At 45.2% G+C, this 13985-nt stretch overlaps 1 protein-coding gene across 3 annotated transcripts in view; it reads right to left on the bottom strand.

Moving 5' to 3' along the window:
• Positions 1–13985, bottom strand: part of TNKS2 (tankyrase 2) — a 113953-nt gene that overhangs the window by 38977 nt on the left and 60991 nt on the right. For 2 of the 3 annotated variants that reach the window (XM_073585933.1, XM_073585934.1), the window contains 10 exons: positions 10822–10913; positions 10645–10723; positions 10322–10493; positions 10144–10223; positions 9032–9177; positions 8246–8411; positions 3280–3499; positions 1400–1509; positions 754–942; positions 249–501 (listed from right to left, as the gene is read on the bottom strand). In XM_073585933.1, the coding sequence (XP_073442034.1) occupies positions 249–501; positions 754–942; positions 1400–1509; positions 3280–3499; positions 8246–8411; positions 9032–9177; positions 10144–10223; positions 10322–10493; positions 10645–10723; positions 10822–10913 (1507 nt within the window). The remainder of the gene's footprint in view (positions 1–248; positions 502–753; positions 943–1399; positions 1510–3279; positions 3500–8245; positions 8412–9031; positions 9178–10143; positions 10224–10321; positions 10494–10644; positions 10724–10821; positions 10914–13985) is intronic. The other variant, XM_073585935.1, reaches the window with a different exon arrangement.

The raw sequence follows: 13985 nt of genomic DNA, 5'->3' as shown, positions 1-13985 counted from the left end.
TTCCAGCTAGCAGAAGCCAATACTGATAACAACTGATCGGCGGGGGTAACGGGTGTTGGACCCTGGCTGCTCAGACATTGATGACTTGTCCTAAGGATAGGTCATCAATGCTAAAATAGTGAACAACCTCTATGTATAAGAAAAAGTTTAACTAATTTAATTGGAACTACAAAGAATCATCTTTTTATCTGGTTTGACAACTCCGGTAACTCATGCATCTTAGTAGCATTATTTGCACAGCCATTTACCTTCTTCTTTTCTCTCTAAACCAACAGCTCCCTCAGCAATGCCACTACTTTCCAATGGTGCATCAGGGAAGCTTGTAGCCAAGTTGTCCAAGCTGCTGGCAGCAGAGAGAGTTGGCGGACTGGAAGGCGCAGATGACAAAGATCCTGCTGATGGGTTGGTGGGCTGGGATACGCTGATCACCTGAGGTTTATAAAACGTTGGTAGAGAAGTGGAGGGCATAGCTGCTGTCAGGAGGGCTCGGACGTCATCAGCCTGATTAACAAAACAATACAATAAACAGACGTGCCGCTTCTTGGAAGTAAAGCGCAAAAATGAGATCAGATGTTTGTGATGTAAAATTATTGGATTATTAGGTGATAGGTAAACAGTAAAGGGGAATAGAGCAAGACATAATTTAATATTTATAAGAAGTAGTGAATAATTGCATTTTCACAGTAGAAGCAAAATGCTGTCAATTTCTGAGGCACACACAGAATCTAACTAATGTAGGTAACAAATACTTACTCCAACCAAGTCTAAGGAGGTTTGTCCCTCTTGGTTTTTCAGAGTAGGGTCTGCCCCATGTGCCAAGAGCAGGGCACATAACTGCGTTCTTCCCTTCTGAGCAGCTTCATGCAGAGGTGTGAAAGCCCACTTGTCAGTGGCATTAACACATGCATTGAATTTTATAAGCAAAGCGGCCACGTCCACATGCTGCAAACAACAACACCCAGGCTGGTTAGTACAACACATACATATGGGTACCATATTAGCCATAGCGGTTATCTGTGGAAAAGTAGAAACCATTTAATTCAAGCACAGAGGGTAGCTTCATTAAAGGTTTTATGCAAAAATACTATTGTAAAATATTTTAAGAAGGTTGTTGTGCAAAAAAAAAAAAAGTAAAAGTTGCGCAAAAATATTGCAACTTTAGGTGCTTTCACACCAGTTTGAAGCAGCTCTGCCCAAATGGAAAGATCTGGAGAGGAGTCGGGGCTCAAATGCTGTAAACCAGTAAGACACGCGTACATTGTCACTTTACAGAACTGGCAAATATGACGTTAGTAGAGTGTATGGGTAATGAGAAGAAGTACTATAGATCATCTGTGTGAATATATGCCTATATAATGTCTTTTAATAATCTCTATAGCAGAATATTTCACAGACATACCCCATAAGAAGCTGCATTGTGCAATGGGATTAGTCCTCCTTTATCTTGTGCATTTACATCAGCGCCATGTTGGAGCAAGTATTCAGCAACCTCTAGGTTATTATAGCCAGCTGGTAAAAACACAGAGAAAAACAATGGTCATGCTTTCCGTATCATTGCAGTGTCAGACTTTCAGACAAGTGCGAACAACTACACTCTGTTCCAAATTATTATGCAAAAAATATTTCCTCATCTTCTCTAAATTACCTATATGAATTGCAGTCATTGTTATTTTCCAGTCATCTAATATTCTAGTATAATTGCAATGTTTTTGAACAAACTGCCTATGAAAACAGTATATTATTAAAAATAAACACTCAAAATGCATGTTCCAAATTATTATTCACAGCAGAGTTTTCAACCTTTTTATTTTTATTTTGAACAAAAAAATGGTCAATTGTGAAATTATAAGCATTATCAGCTTATTACAAAATGAAATCAAACAGTTTTCAAGTCAAAACTTTATTCTAGGTGATGTTACATTTGCACATAGGACCCCTTGTTCGAAAGAAGCTTCTGAACTCTCTCGTCCATTGAATAGGTCAGTTTTTGGATGGTTTGTGCTTCAATTGTTTTGCATGTGGACAGAATACCCTCCCAGAGCTTTTGCTTAGATGTGAACTGCCTCCCGCCATCACAGACACTCCTTTTGATGATGCTCCAGAGGTTCTCAATGGGGTTGAGGTCAGGGGAAGATGGTGGCCACACCATAAGTTTGTCCTCTTTTATGCCCATAGCAGCCAGAGATGCAGATGTGTTATTTGCAGCATGAGACGGTGCATTATCATGCATGAAAATGATCTTGCTGCGGAAAGCACGGTTCTTCCTCTTGAACCATGGCAGGAAGTGCTGTTTTAGAAACTCCACATAGATTATGGAGTTCATCTTTACCCCTTCAGGGATCCTAAAGGGGCCGACAGTCTCTCTCCCCATGATTCCAGCCCAAAACATTACTCCACCTCCTCCTTGTTGGCGCCTTAGCCGTGTTTTCATGGGGTGTCCATCAACCAGCCATCCTCCACTCCATCCATCTGGACCATCAAGCGTTGCACGGCACTCATCAGTGAACAAAACAGTTTGAAAGTCAGTCTTCATTTATCGTTTGGCCCACTGGAGCCATTTCTGCTTGTGTGCAGTGGATAGAGGTGATCGACAGGATGGCTTACGCACAGCTGCAAACCTCTGAAGGACCCTGCATCTTGTTGTTCGGGGGACGTTGGAGGCACCAGCAGCTTCGAAAACTTGTCTGCTGCTATGACAAGGCATTTTTGCAGCTGCTCTTTTAACTTGACGCAATTGCCTGTGGGAAAGAGTTCTCAATTTTTCCTTATCAGCACGCACACGTGTGTGCTGGGAATCAGCTACATACTTATTGTGCGATGATCACGATGAAGTGTCTTGGCAATGTTGATTGTAGTCATGCCTTGACCTAAATACGCCACAATTTGTTGCTTCTCAGCAGCCGACACATCCTTTTTCTTTCCCATTTTGGCAAAAAATGTAGGCTGCTTAATAATGTGGAACAGCCTTCTTAAGTAGTCTTGCCTTTATTTGGACACACCTGCCAAACTAATTTGCACAGGTATCTGCAATTGCTTTCAGTGATACAAAGAGCCCTGACACACATCACCATCAATGAGTTTAAATGACAAACAAAAAAATTCTAACTTTATCACTCCTAAACTCTTTTTGCATAATAATTTGGAACACAGTTAAAGTAAAGGATAGTCTAAGACCTCATTTAGCTACAGCAAATATGAAGACCTGATTCTGGGGGGATAAATTACCAACAACAATATACTCAGCAACTTAAGGAAAGCTTCATGCTAACCAATACTGACCCGCTAGATGTAACGGAGTTGAATGCCTGCCCTGTGTATCCCTGCAGTTGACATTTTCCAGGGTGCACAATTTCTTAACTCGAGCCACGCAGCCTCGTTTAGCAGCATCTAGTAAGGCAGCATCTCCTCGGAGAAGATCATGAATGTCTGTATCTCCGTCCTTCACCAGATCCAATGCAGTGTTACCATCTCTGTTCTTCTTTGTTGAGTCAGCTCCATGCTGTTCACATGAAAGCAGAAGAAACGTTAAAATCATAAAGTGTTGCTTCCTTATTCACTACATTATCTTGGAAAAATAATCACGGAAAATAATCAACATCATAACAGTATGTGCAGAGGAAGACTATACAGAGAATATAATGTACCTCCAGATATGCTTTAGGCCTGTTTCACACATCCGTAGGCGGCGGTCAGTTGAAATCCGTTCATCGAAGTACGGATGACAGCGGACCACGGATCCGTGGAAGGAGGAAAGCGGGGTCAATTAAAGTGACCGCGGCCTCACAAAAGTATCGGCGCGATATTGCCGAGAACCTTCATGAACGAGATCGAGCGGGCGTCCATCGCAGCGATCTCGCGGGATTACGGCATTATGAACGAGATCGAGCGGGCGACCATCGCCGCGATCTTGCGGGGAGAGAGAGAGAGATTTTTAGAGGCTCCCGGGTTAAAATGGTTCCCGGAGTTAAAATAGCAGACCGTCACAGCAAAAAAACGTTGCAGAGTCCGTCTCATCCGCCCGGGAGCCGCTAAAATCTTGGCGGATCCGTAAAATAACGGGTGTGACGGACGACAGTCAGTCAAGATCCGCCAATAATGTAAGTCTATGGGGGGGAAAACGGATCCGCCCCTTTTTTGGCGGATCCGGTTTTTTAAAAAATTGGAGGATCTTGACTGACGGGAAAAAACTGATGTGTGAAACAGGCCTTAGCATGTCCTGTGTGTTTGTAACCAAAATACTGATTAGATAAGCACAGTATGCACTAAGGCATTAAAGGGGTATTCACGGTGTCTTTTTCCTCATATTAAGCCATTGCAGATCTTAGGTATCCATGGTTACGACCATTAGCGACTAGCTAACTACCACTATATCAGTAGTTGTAACCATGGATACCCAAGATCTGCAATGTCTACACGAGGCCACTGGACCCTCCACTTAGTGTAGTGGAGAGCGGCTCCTGCTACACTAACCTGGGTGGTTTAACTCAGCTGCACCTGCTTCACGAGCCTGCGCCCGGACGCACCTGCTTCACGAGCCTGCGCCCGGACGCACCTGCTTCACGAGCCTGCGCCCGGACGCACCTGCTTCACGAGCCTGCGCCCGGACGCACCTGCTTCACGAGCCTGCGCCCGGCCGCACCTGCTTCACGAGCCTGCGCCCGGCCGCACCTGCTTCACGAGCCTGCGCCCGGACGCACCTGCTTCACGAGCCTGCGCCCGGACGCACCTGCTTCACGAGCCTGCGCCCGGACGCACCTGCTTCACGAGCCTGCGCCCGGACGCACCTGCTTCACGAGCCTGCGCCCGGACGCACCTGCTTCACGAGCCTGCGCCCGGCCGCACCTGCTTCACGAGCCTGCGCCCGGCCGCACCTGCTTCATTCACTATCCACATTAAAGTGCTGTACAGGAATGTATAACATGATATGGGCCGTACAAAATAGGGGCGTTCTCACAGGCTTCTATGCACACCAGTTCCTGCTGCATTTAGCACCCACATTGAAGCTCTGTACAAAAATGTACATGATGTAGGCGCTAGTACACACAAGCGGGTTCATGCAAGGTACCTTCTGTACCAAGTGGCTCTTTATGTATTCAGGTCATACATCGAATCACTAGGAGTGCAGGGGTGAGGAAGAGGAAGGGTGGAGAAGAAGGCAGCATCATCCATAGCGCAGTACACTGCACTGTAGCAGAGAGCGGCTCTTACAACACAGAATGTAATTTTAGAGAACATACAAGGGTGCTTCACACAAAATTAGAATATCATCAAAAAGTTAATTTCAGTTCTTCAATACAAAGCGTGAAACTCATTATGCAGAGTCATTACACACAGAGTGATCTATTTCACGTGTTTATTTCTGTTAATGTTGATTATGGCTTACAGCCAATGAAAAACTCAGCAGTGTCACAGGCTGATCGCCTCCATGCCACGCCCCATTGATGCAGTAATTGATGCCAAAGGAGCCCCGACCAAGTATTGAGTGCATTTACTGAACATACATTTCAGTAGGCCAACATTTCTGATTTTAAAATAATTTTTCAAGTTGGTGTTATAAAGTATTATAATTTACTGAGATAATGACTTTCGGGTTTTCATTGGCTGTAAGCCACAATCATCAACATTAACAGAAATAAACGTGAAATAGATCACTCTGTTTGTAAAGACTCTAATATATGAGTTTCACTTTTTGTATTGAAGAATTGAAATACCGTATATACTCATGTATAAGCCGACCCATGTATAAGCGGACCTCCCCCCTAATTTTGTCACAAAAACTGGGAAAACTTATTGACTCGCGTATAAGCCGAGGGTGCACAGTGAGTGGCCTCAGATAATGCTGCTAGTGAGTGGCCCCAGATAATGCTGCACAGTGAGTGGCCCCAGATAATGCTGCACAGTGAGTGGCCCCAGATAATGCTGCACAGTGAGTGGCCCCAGATAATGCTGCACAGTGAGTGGCCCCAGATAATGCTGCACACTGTGTGGCCCCAGATAATGCTGCACACTGTGTGGCCCCAGATAATGCTGCACAGTGAGTGGCCCCAGATAATGCTGCTCAGTGAGTGGCCCCAGATAATGCTGCACAGTGAGTAGCCCCAGATAATGCTGTACAGTGAGTAGCCCCAGATAATGCTGCACAGTGTGTGGCCCCAGATAATGCTGCACAGTGTGTGGCCCCAGATAATGCTGCACAGTGAGTGGCCCCAGATAATGCTGCTCAGTGAGTGGCCCCAGATAATGCTGCAGTGAGTAGCCCCAGATAATGCTGTACAGTGAGTAGCCCCAGATAATGCTGCACAGTGTGTGGCCCCAGATAATGCTGCACAGTGTGTGGCCCCAGATAATGCTGCAGTGAGTGGCCCCAGTTATCCGCACAGTGAGTGGCCCCAGATAATACTGCACAGCGAGTGGCCTCAGTTATCTGCACAGTGAGTGGCCTCAGTTATCTGCACAGTGAGTGGCCTCAGTTATCTGCACAGTGAGTGGCCTCAGTTATCTGCACAGTGAGTGGCCTCAGTTATCTGCACAGTGAGTGGCCTCAGTTATCTGCACAGTGAGTGGCCTCAGTTATCTGCACAGTGAGTGGCCCCATCATATTGCTGCTGCTGCCTCCGTTGCAAAAAAAAAAAACCAAAAAACACAACTGTATACTCACCTCCATCGCTGCCCCATGCTCATCACTGTTGCCGGCTCTGCAGTGACTGTGCAAGCAGAGGGCACGATCACGTCCTCTGACCTGAATGTCACTGCAGAGGACGCAAGACTGCAGAGCGCAGGGACAGGTGAATATGCCTACCCCCCCCCACCCGTTCATACTCACCCGGTCCTGGCGCTTGTCTCTGCTTGTTCCATGTTGTCGGCATTGCTCTTCCTTCCTGCTTCAGCGGTCACGTGGTACCGCTCATTAAATATGCGCATATTTAATGAAAGGTTACACTTGACAGCTGAAGCAGGAAGGAAGAGCAGCGCCGACAACATGGAACAAGCAGGGGGGCTGCAGAGGGTGAGTATGATCTCTGACACCTCCGCTCCCCCTCTCCCGCCGATCCCCCAAGTATATGACTCGTGTATAAGCCGAAAGGGGGACTTTCAGCCCAGAAAAATGGGCAGAAAATCTCGGCTTATACACGAGTATATACGGTAAATTAACTTTTTGATGATATTCTAATTTGCCGAGAAGCTCCTGTATATATTTTTCTATATATAATAGACTGCAGGCACTGCCCTGGGGCAAGAACTCTGCTCTTTGGTAGATTAACTTTTTACTTAGAGACACCGTCCTGTGACGGACTATCTACTAGTAGAGAATGTGCAGCTCCATAGAGAAGCCCAATATTTCCAATACTTTCTGATCTGTACCTTCATGAGAAATGGACGTGCAGAGGGACTCTAGCCGGAATTGTTTTAAGGCACAACTGTACGTTAAAAGTCATCAAATATTGAAACAGTCCAGTACTAAAACGTGCCCAAAGGTTAAGTTTCATTTCTTAAGCGGTTCAGAATAATTGGGATTGCTATAGGAACAAGGCCAGCATTAGAATAATCATCCATTTTTTCCCATATTGCTAATGGAACGCTATTCTGAGATTTTCATCTCACTCATTTTGTTGAAAGAAGTTTTGTAGTTCAATTCTGACTCTACCATGTTCCATTACACGAGATGCAGCAGAGGAGGGAGACCGGGGGCAGCAGAGGAGGGAGACCGGGGGCAGCAGAGGAGGGAGACCGGGGGCAGCAGAGGAGGGAGACCGGGGGCAGCAGAGGAGGGAGACCGGGGGCAGCAGTGGATGCCAGGATCTGTAATTCTTATGATCATGGGATAGTCAATTGCCCACCTCTTACACAAGAGGGAGTCAGCTTGGCAAACAGTCTATTGAAAAACAACAAATATCGCATTTATTTTGGGAAAAATTTACAATAAACATGATGTGACAGCTACACAGACATTTCTGCAAATTTCTGATACATTTCCCTTTTTCTTGTAGCCCAAGATACACTGTGATAGAGTGTACCCGACAAGAAATGCTGGAACTGGCATTATAAACATTTAGTATACATCTACAACAGCGTTCATTTCTACTCTCGTCACTATAATTTATGACACCGCGTGAAGGTGTTCATGGTGTAACGGACTGAGGGAAGCCCTTACATCTTTGCACGTCTGTAAATCACACAAGTTTTAGTTTTCAAAGAATTAAAAAAGGTATTTTCAAAAAATCGCTCAGTTTTGTAGCCATCGTACCTGAAGGAGCAGTTTGCAGATTTCATATTTCCCTTTTGCTGCGGCCTCATGTAAAGGTGTAAACTTCCACAAATCTGCAACATTAATAACTGCTCCATGCTTGACAAGCAGCTCCGCTACCTCGTAGTGTCCATACGAACATGCATTATGTAATGGAACCAAGCCCCTGGAGATAAAAAAGTAGAAACAAAATACTTTCTCAAAAGCATCTCGACTGGATTGCCCATCTCGACTGGTAGTTTATCGAAAGATTTATATTGCTGAAGGTGTCAGACTTAATCATGCAAACAGCAATACCACACGTCCATGATGTAAAGGCGCACAGCGTGCCTCCAATTCTATAGGTGGCAATGCCATACTATTCTTCCCTAGGAGCGTTGCTTAAAGGGAAGATTACGGTGCTCGAAGAGGTGACATATGGTGGCATAGTTACCATAGGCAAAATATTAGGTCTATTACACAAGCAGTATTTTGCACTAAACAAAAGTGGATCCAAAGTAGTCGTTCCTTCAAACTTCTCTCTGGATCTATTTATGGCATTGCAGTAAAAGCTGTACCAAAAATGTTGCATTTATGGCCTTAAATACAACACAAAGATCACAAGCAGTATATATAAGTATAATATCCCCCAAATATGAAGAATAAAAAAGGAAATAAAGTGCTCTACAGAAAGGTTGGTGTATTTAGGTAAAAATTTAAATAAATTACTTCATTTAGTAACATCTACTAGAACTTGAAAATTGCGGATGCCGCCCTGGACGAACAATAAGCCAGGTAACTGCTTACCCTTTATCTTTTGCATGGACGTCAGCTCCATGTTGCAACAGGTACTCCACAACAGCCACTCGATTGTATCCTGCAGCAAAATGGAGGGGTGTAGACTGCCGCCCTTCCACATCTCTGCAGTTAACCGTTTGTGTGTTACACAATTTCTAGGAGTAGAAACAAGGTTGTTTTATAAAAACTGATAACCCATTCAAACAAATGATCTGTACTCGCCAGTCGCATACAGACACGTATGCAATATCAGGTGAAGTAAAGTGAAGCAGCTAATGTTACAACTAGTGATGAGAGAATGTGTTATGGAGCATGCTCGAGTGCTAACTGAGTGACTTTTGCGTGCTCAAAAAACAGGTCGAGTTCCCGCAGCTGTTAACAAACAGGCAACCCCCGCATGTGTTGCGGCTGTCGAACAGTCGTGAGACATGCAGCCGCGGAGACTCAAATCAGACATGGCGCTTTAGAGGGGTTCCCAGGACTTTGAAATTGATTGTCTACTTTGTGGATAGACCATCAATATCTGATCAACTGTTATCAGGATCAGACACTGCCAAAGTACATAACCAAAACACCATAGCTCAGTACCCTGCTCTCATGGACGGCATGTATGCTCCTATTGAAGTGAATGGCAGAAGCTAATGCTTGAGAACTTAAAGGGAATCTGTTTCCAGGTATTAGCCATGTAATCTGAGAGAAGCATGCGGTAGGGGCTGAGACCCTGATTCCAGAAATGTGTTACTTATGTGTCTCCTTGTTGTCAGTTTGATATAATCCCAGTTTTCTCTGCTGCAGATATAGCAGGGTTCTATAAATGCTGAGCTCTGTATAACCCTGCCCACAACACTGATTGACAGCTTTTTGTGTACACTATGCATTTTAATAAAATTCTGCTAAATCAGTGTTGAGGGGGGGGGTTACACACACCTGTTGACTAAGAGGCAGGAGACACCTAGTCCTGTAGTGATCATCTCTTAGTCATAAAACACTGACTTTATGGAAACCGCAACACACAACCCAGACCCTACATAGTGCTGATCGCCAATTAAATAAAAAACCTGCTAATAGATTACCTTTAATAAAATAATATTCTCGACCGAAAGAGAAACAAGACCACTCACTTTTATGGTTTCCATATCTCCAGCTTTTGCAGCTTCTAGTAGCTGTCTATCTGCATCTGTATTACTGACTGATAAGCCTTCTGGTGAAAAGAAACAACATTAATGCACCTGTCACTAAACATGGAGCAAACATTTAGAGCATTTTTTAGAAAAAAAAAAATCCATGAAACCTGTGTACCTTGGAGGAGCTGCTGCACACTCTCGCTACCCATTTGAAGGGCAGTGAAGCCCTGTAGAGATACTATTGCTGGGTCACATCCAGAGTTCAAGAGAATTCGGCAGGTTTGTAAATGGCCGGAATGTGCGGCACGATGGAGGCATGTCTGCCCCAAGTTATCCACCGCATTCATCTATTACAGAATGGAAACAATACTCAGAATCAAATAGCGTAAAGCAATCATTATAGAAATGTATATAGAGTATTTATAATTATAGTAATGCACACTTGCTTGGACAGCAGAAGGAAAGATCACCAATATTCCCCAATGGCAGAATCCTTACCTTTGCCTCGTGTTTTAGCAAAACCTCTGCAACGTCGTTGTGACCCTTCTCTGCTGCGACGTGCAGTGGCGTCAAAAAGCTTTAGTGCACAAAAGAGAAAGAAAAACAAAAAGAAAAAGTAGATTTTTAAAACATTGATTTTACCAACACAAAAAACCCACTTGTAACCGGACTTACTCTTTAGTTTCTTCATTGACATTGGCCCCTTTCCTAAGTAGCAGTTCACAAATTTGTTTTCTCTTGGGGTACGGAGAAAATGCAGCAAAATGCTAAAAGAGAAAAAGACACTTTATTTCTTATGTAATTTTGTTTTCTGGTGACAGGTGCAGATTATATACCGTCTGAGGTCAAATTAACAAGACTGTATTTTCGGTCTGAGCATGGTCCATGAAAAAACTGACCACACACAGCACTAACACCAATGGTTATTCAACTGGGCTGTTTAGAGGAGGGGGTTTTTTTTATGGACTAAATGTGCTTGAGAAAAAAAAATGCCACATGTATTAGTTCCTTCCATGTGTCTGATGAGACTTGCCACCTATTCAAGGCTTGCAAAAAGAAAAAAAAAAAAAGAAGATCCATTATGGACTATCCATATTGCATCAGTTTTACACAAATATATTGTAATTATTAACATAGGAACCTGCATTTGATTACGTATAGTTTACGATAATGACGTATAAAAACAAATAACACATGCATGTAAAAAAATAAAAAAAATGGACACATGGAAGTCACACGGATGACAACATGCATGAAAAGTCTGTTAGGCTAGTTTCACACTTGCTTTTTTTTGCAGCATTGAAAACGCATTGAAAAAACGCATACAAACGCATACAGATGCTGCGTTTTTTTCAAGCATTTTTATGAGCATGCATGAAAAAAACGCAGCGTTTTTATGCGTTTGTATGCGTTTTTACCGCGTTTGCGTTTTTTTCCAACATTAGGTGGCCCCTCACACTAACTCAAACGATGACTTTACTAACCCTAACCCTGACCCTGACCCTAACCCTTAACCAAACCATACCCTGATCCTAACCCTAACCCTGACCCTTAACCAAACCATACCCTGATCCTAACCCTGACCCTGACCCTTAACCAAACCATACCCTGATCCTAACCCTAACCCTGACCCTGACCCTAACCCTTAACCAAACCATACCCTGATCCTAACCCTAACCCTGACCCTAACCCTAAACCCCCTTAACTAACCCTAACTCTAACCCAAACCCCTAAATTCCATTGTCTAAACTAATGGTAAAAAAAAAAACGCATGTGCAAAAAAACGCATACATAAGCATGCCAATGCGCACATATGCTCACCATAGACTTATAATGGGTGTCTTGCTGTAAAAAAACGCATTGCACGCGCATGCGTTTTTTTGAGGCAAGTCGGACGCCCAAAAAACATGGATTTTTGTGAGTACTCACCGTAAAATCCTTTTCTCCGAGACGCTCATTGGGGGACACAGAGACTGTGGGGGTGTGCTTCTGCCGTCTGGAGGCCGACACTAAGTATACAAAAAAAGAGTTAGCTCCTCCTCCGCCGCATACACCCTCGCCCCCAGGCCGGGCGTAACTCAGTTTAGTGCATAAGCAGTAGGAGAACGCGCCTTAAACTCAGGCAAAAAACTATATGTCTGAAAAAGGGGCCACCCTAAACCTTGTACAAGGATTTTTATAACTCAAAATAAGTAAATGCCAACTGGCTGATAGGGTGGGTGCTGTGTCCCCCAATGAGCGTCTCGGAGAAAAGGATTTTACGGTGAGTACTCACAAAAATCCATGTTTCTCCTTCGTCTCATTGGGGGACACAGAGACTGTGGGACGTTCTAAAGCAGTCCTCTGGGCGGGATCTTAGCTCACCCAATCCATGCTAATTTGCACCCCTGATTAGAGGTGCGCAACTGCTGCCTGGAGAATCTTTCTTCCCAGGCTTGCATCCGAGGATGCCTGGGTATGTACGTTATAATGTTTGACAAACGTATGCAAACTGGACCAGGTAGCTGCTTTGCACACCTGCTCCGCTGAAGCCTGGTGTCGCAGTGCCCATGAGGCACCCACTGCTCGTGCCGAGTGAGCCTTGATCCCTGCCGGAACCGGCGTGCCACTGATTTGATAAGATTCTTGGACCGTCAGGCGAACCCATCTGGCCAAAGTCGCTCTGGACGCAGCGAGCCCCTTCCGCCGCCCTTCTGGAACCACGAATAGAGAGTCTGTCTGGCGGAATGGCGCTGTCCTTGTCACATACCTCCTAAGAGCTCTTACCAGATCCAGGGTGTGCAAAGCCTTTTCTACCCTGTGCACCGGTGCCGGGCAAAACGAGGGTAAGACAATGTCTTCGTTGATATGGAATGCAGACACAACCTTCGGCAAGAAGGGAGGAGCTGGCCTTAAAACTACCTTATCTTTATAAAAGGTCAGGAACGGCGGTTTACAAGATAAGGCCGCCAATTCCGAAATCCGCCTAATAGACATTATAGCTACTAGAAAAACGACCTTTCTGGACAGGTAAGGTAAGGAGACCTCTTGCAATGGTTCGAAAGGAGCCTCCTGAAGGGCCCTGAGCACCAAGTTCAGGTCCCATGATTCCGTCGGCGCTTTATAGGGGGGTACTAAATGTGCGACCCCCTGCATAAACGTCCTAACCTGCCAGACGGAAGCGACTTTTCGTTGGAAAAGCACCGACAGGGCCGAGATTTGCGTTCTGAGCGAACTCGGAGCCAACCCTGCGTCCAGCCCTGCCTGTAGAAAAGCCAGTACGTTGGGGATCGAAAAAACCAGAGGAGCCACTTCACGATCCCTACACCAACGGAAAAAAACTTCCCAAGTTCGATGATATACTCTCGCCGAGGAAGGCTTTCGGGCACTCACCATCGTGGCCGCCACATCGCGCCTGAATCCTGCCTGTGTTAACAGCCAAGATTCAATGGCCACGCCGTCAAACACAGGGCCCCTAAGTTCGGATGGCAGATCGGCCCCTGGGACAGTAAGTCCGGCCGATCTGGGAGACGCCAGGGTACGTCCACCGCTAGTTGGACCAGATCTGCATACCAGGCCCGCCGGGGCCAGTCTGGGGCCAGCAGAATTGCTGGAACCTTCTCTCTCCTTATTTTCCTGATAACTCTTGGAAGCAGCGGCAGCGGGGGGAACAAGTACGGGAGACGAAACTGGCTCCACGGGAGCACCAGAGCGTCTGCTGCGATTGCCTGCGGATCGAGGGATTGAGCGACAAACCTTTGTACTTTGGCATTCTCTCTGGATGCCATAAGGTCCACGTCTGGTGTCCCCCACCGTTGGCAGATCTGCTGAAAGATCTCGGGGTGCAGGGACCATTCCCC

Source organism: Dendrobates tinctorius, unplaced genomic scaffold (assembly GCF_039654945.1).
Source record: "Dendrobates tinctorius isolate UK_male_01 unplaced genomic scaffold, ASM3965494v1 ptg000089l, whole genome shotgun sequence".
Taxonomy (NCBI): Eukaryota; Metazoa; Chordata; class Amphibia; order Anura; family Dendrobatidae; genus Dendrobates; species Dendrobates tinctorius.
The sequence above is the reverse complement of the archived record's forward strand: the minus strand, read 5'-3'. Positions and strand labels throughout refer to the sequence as shown.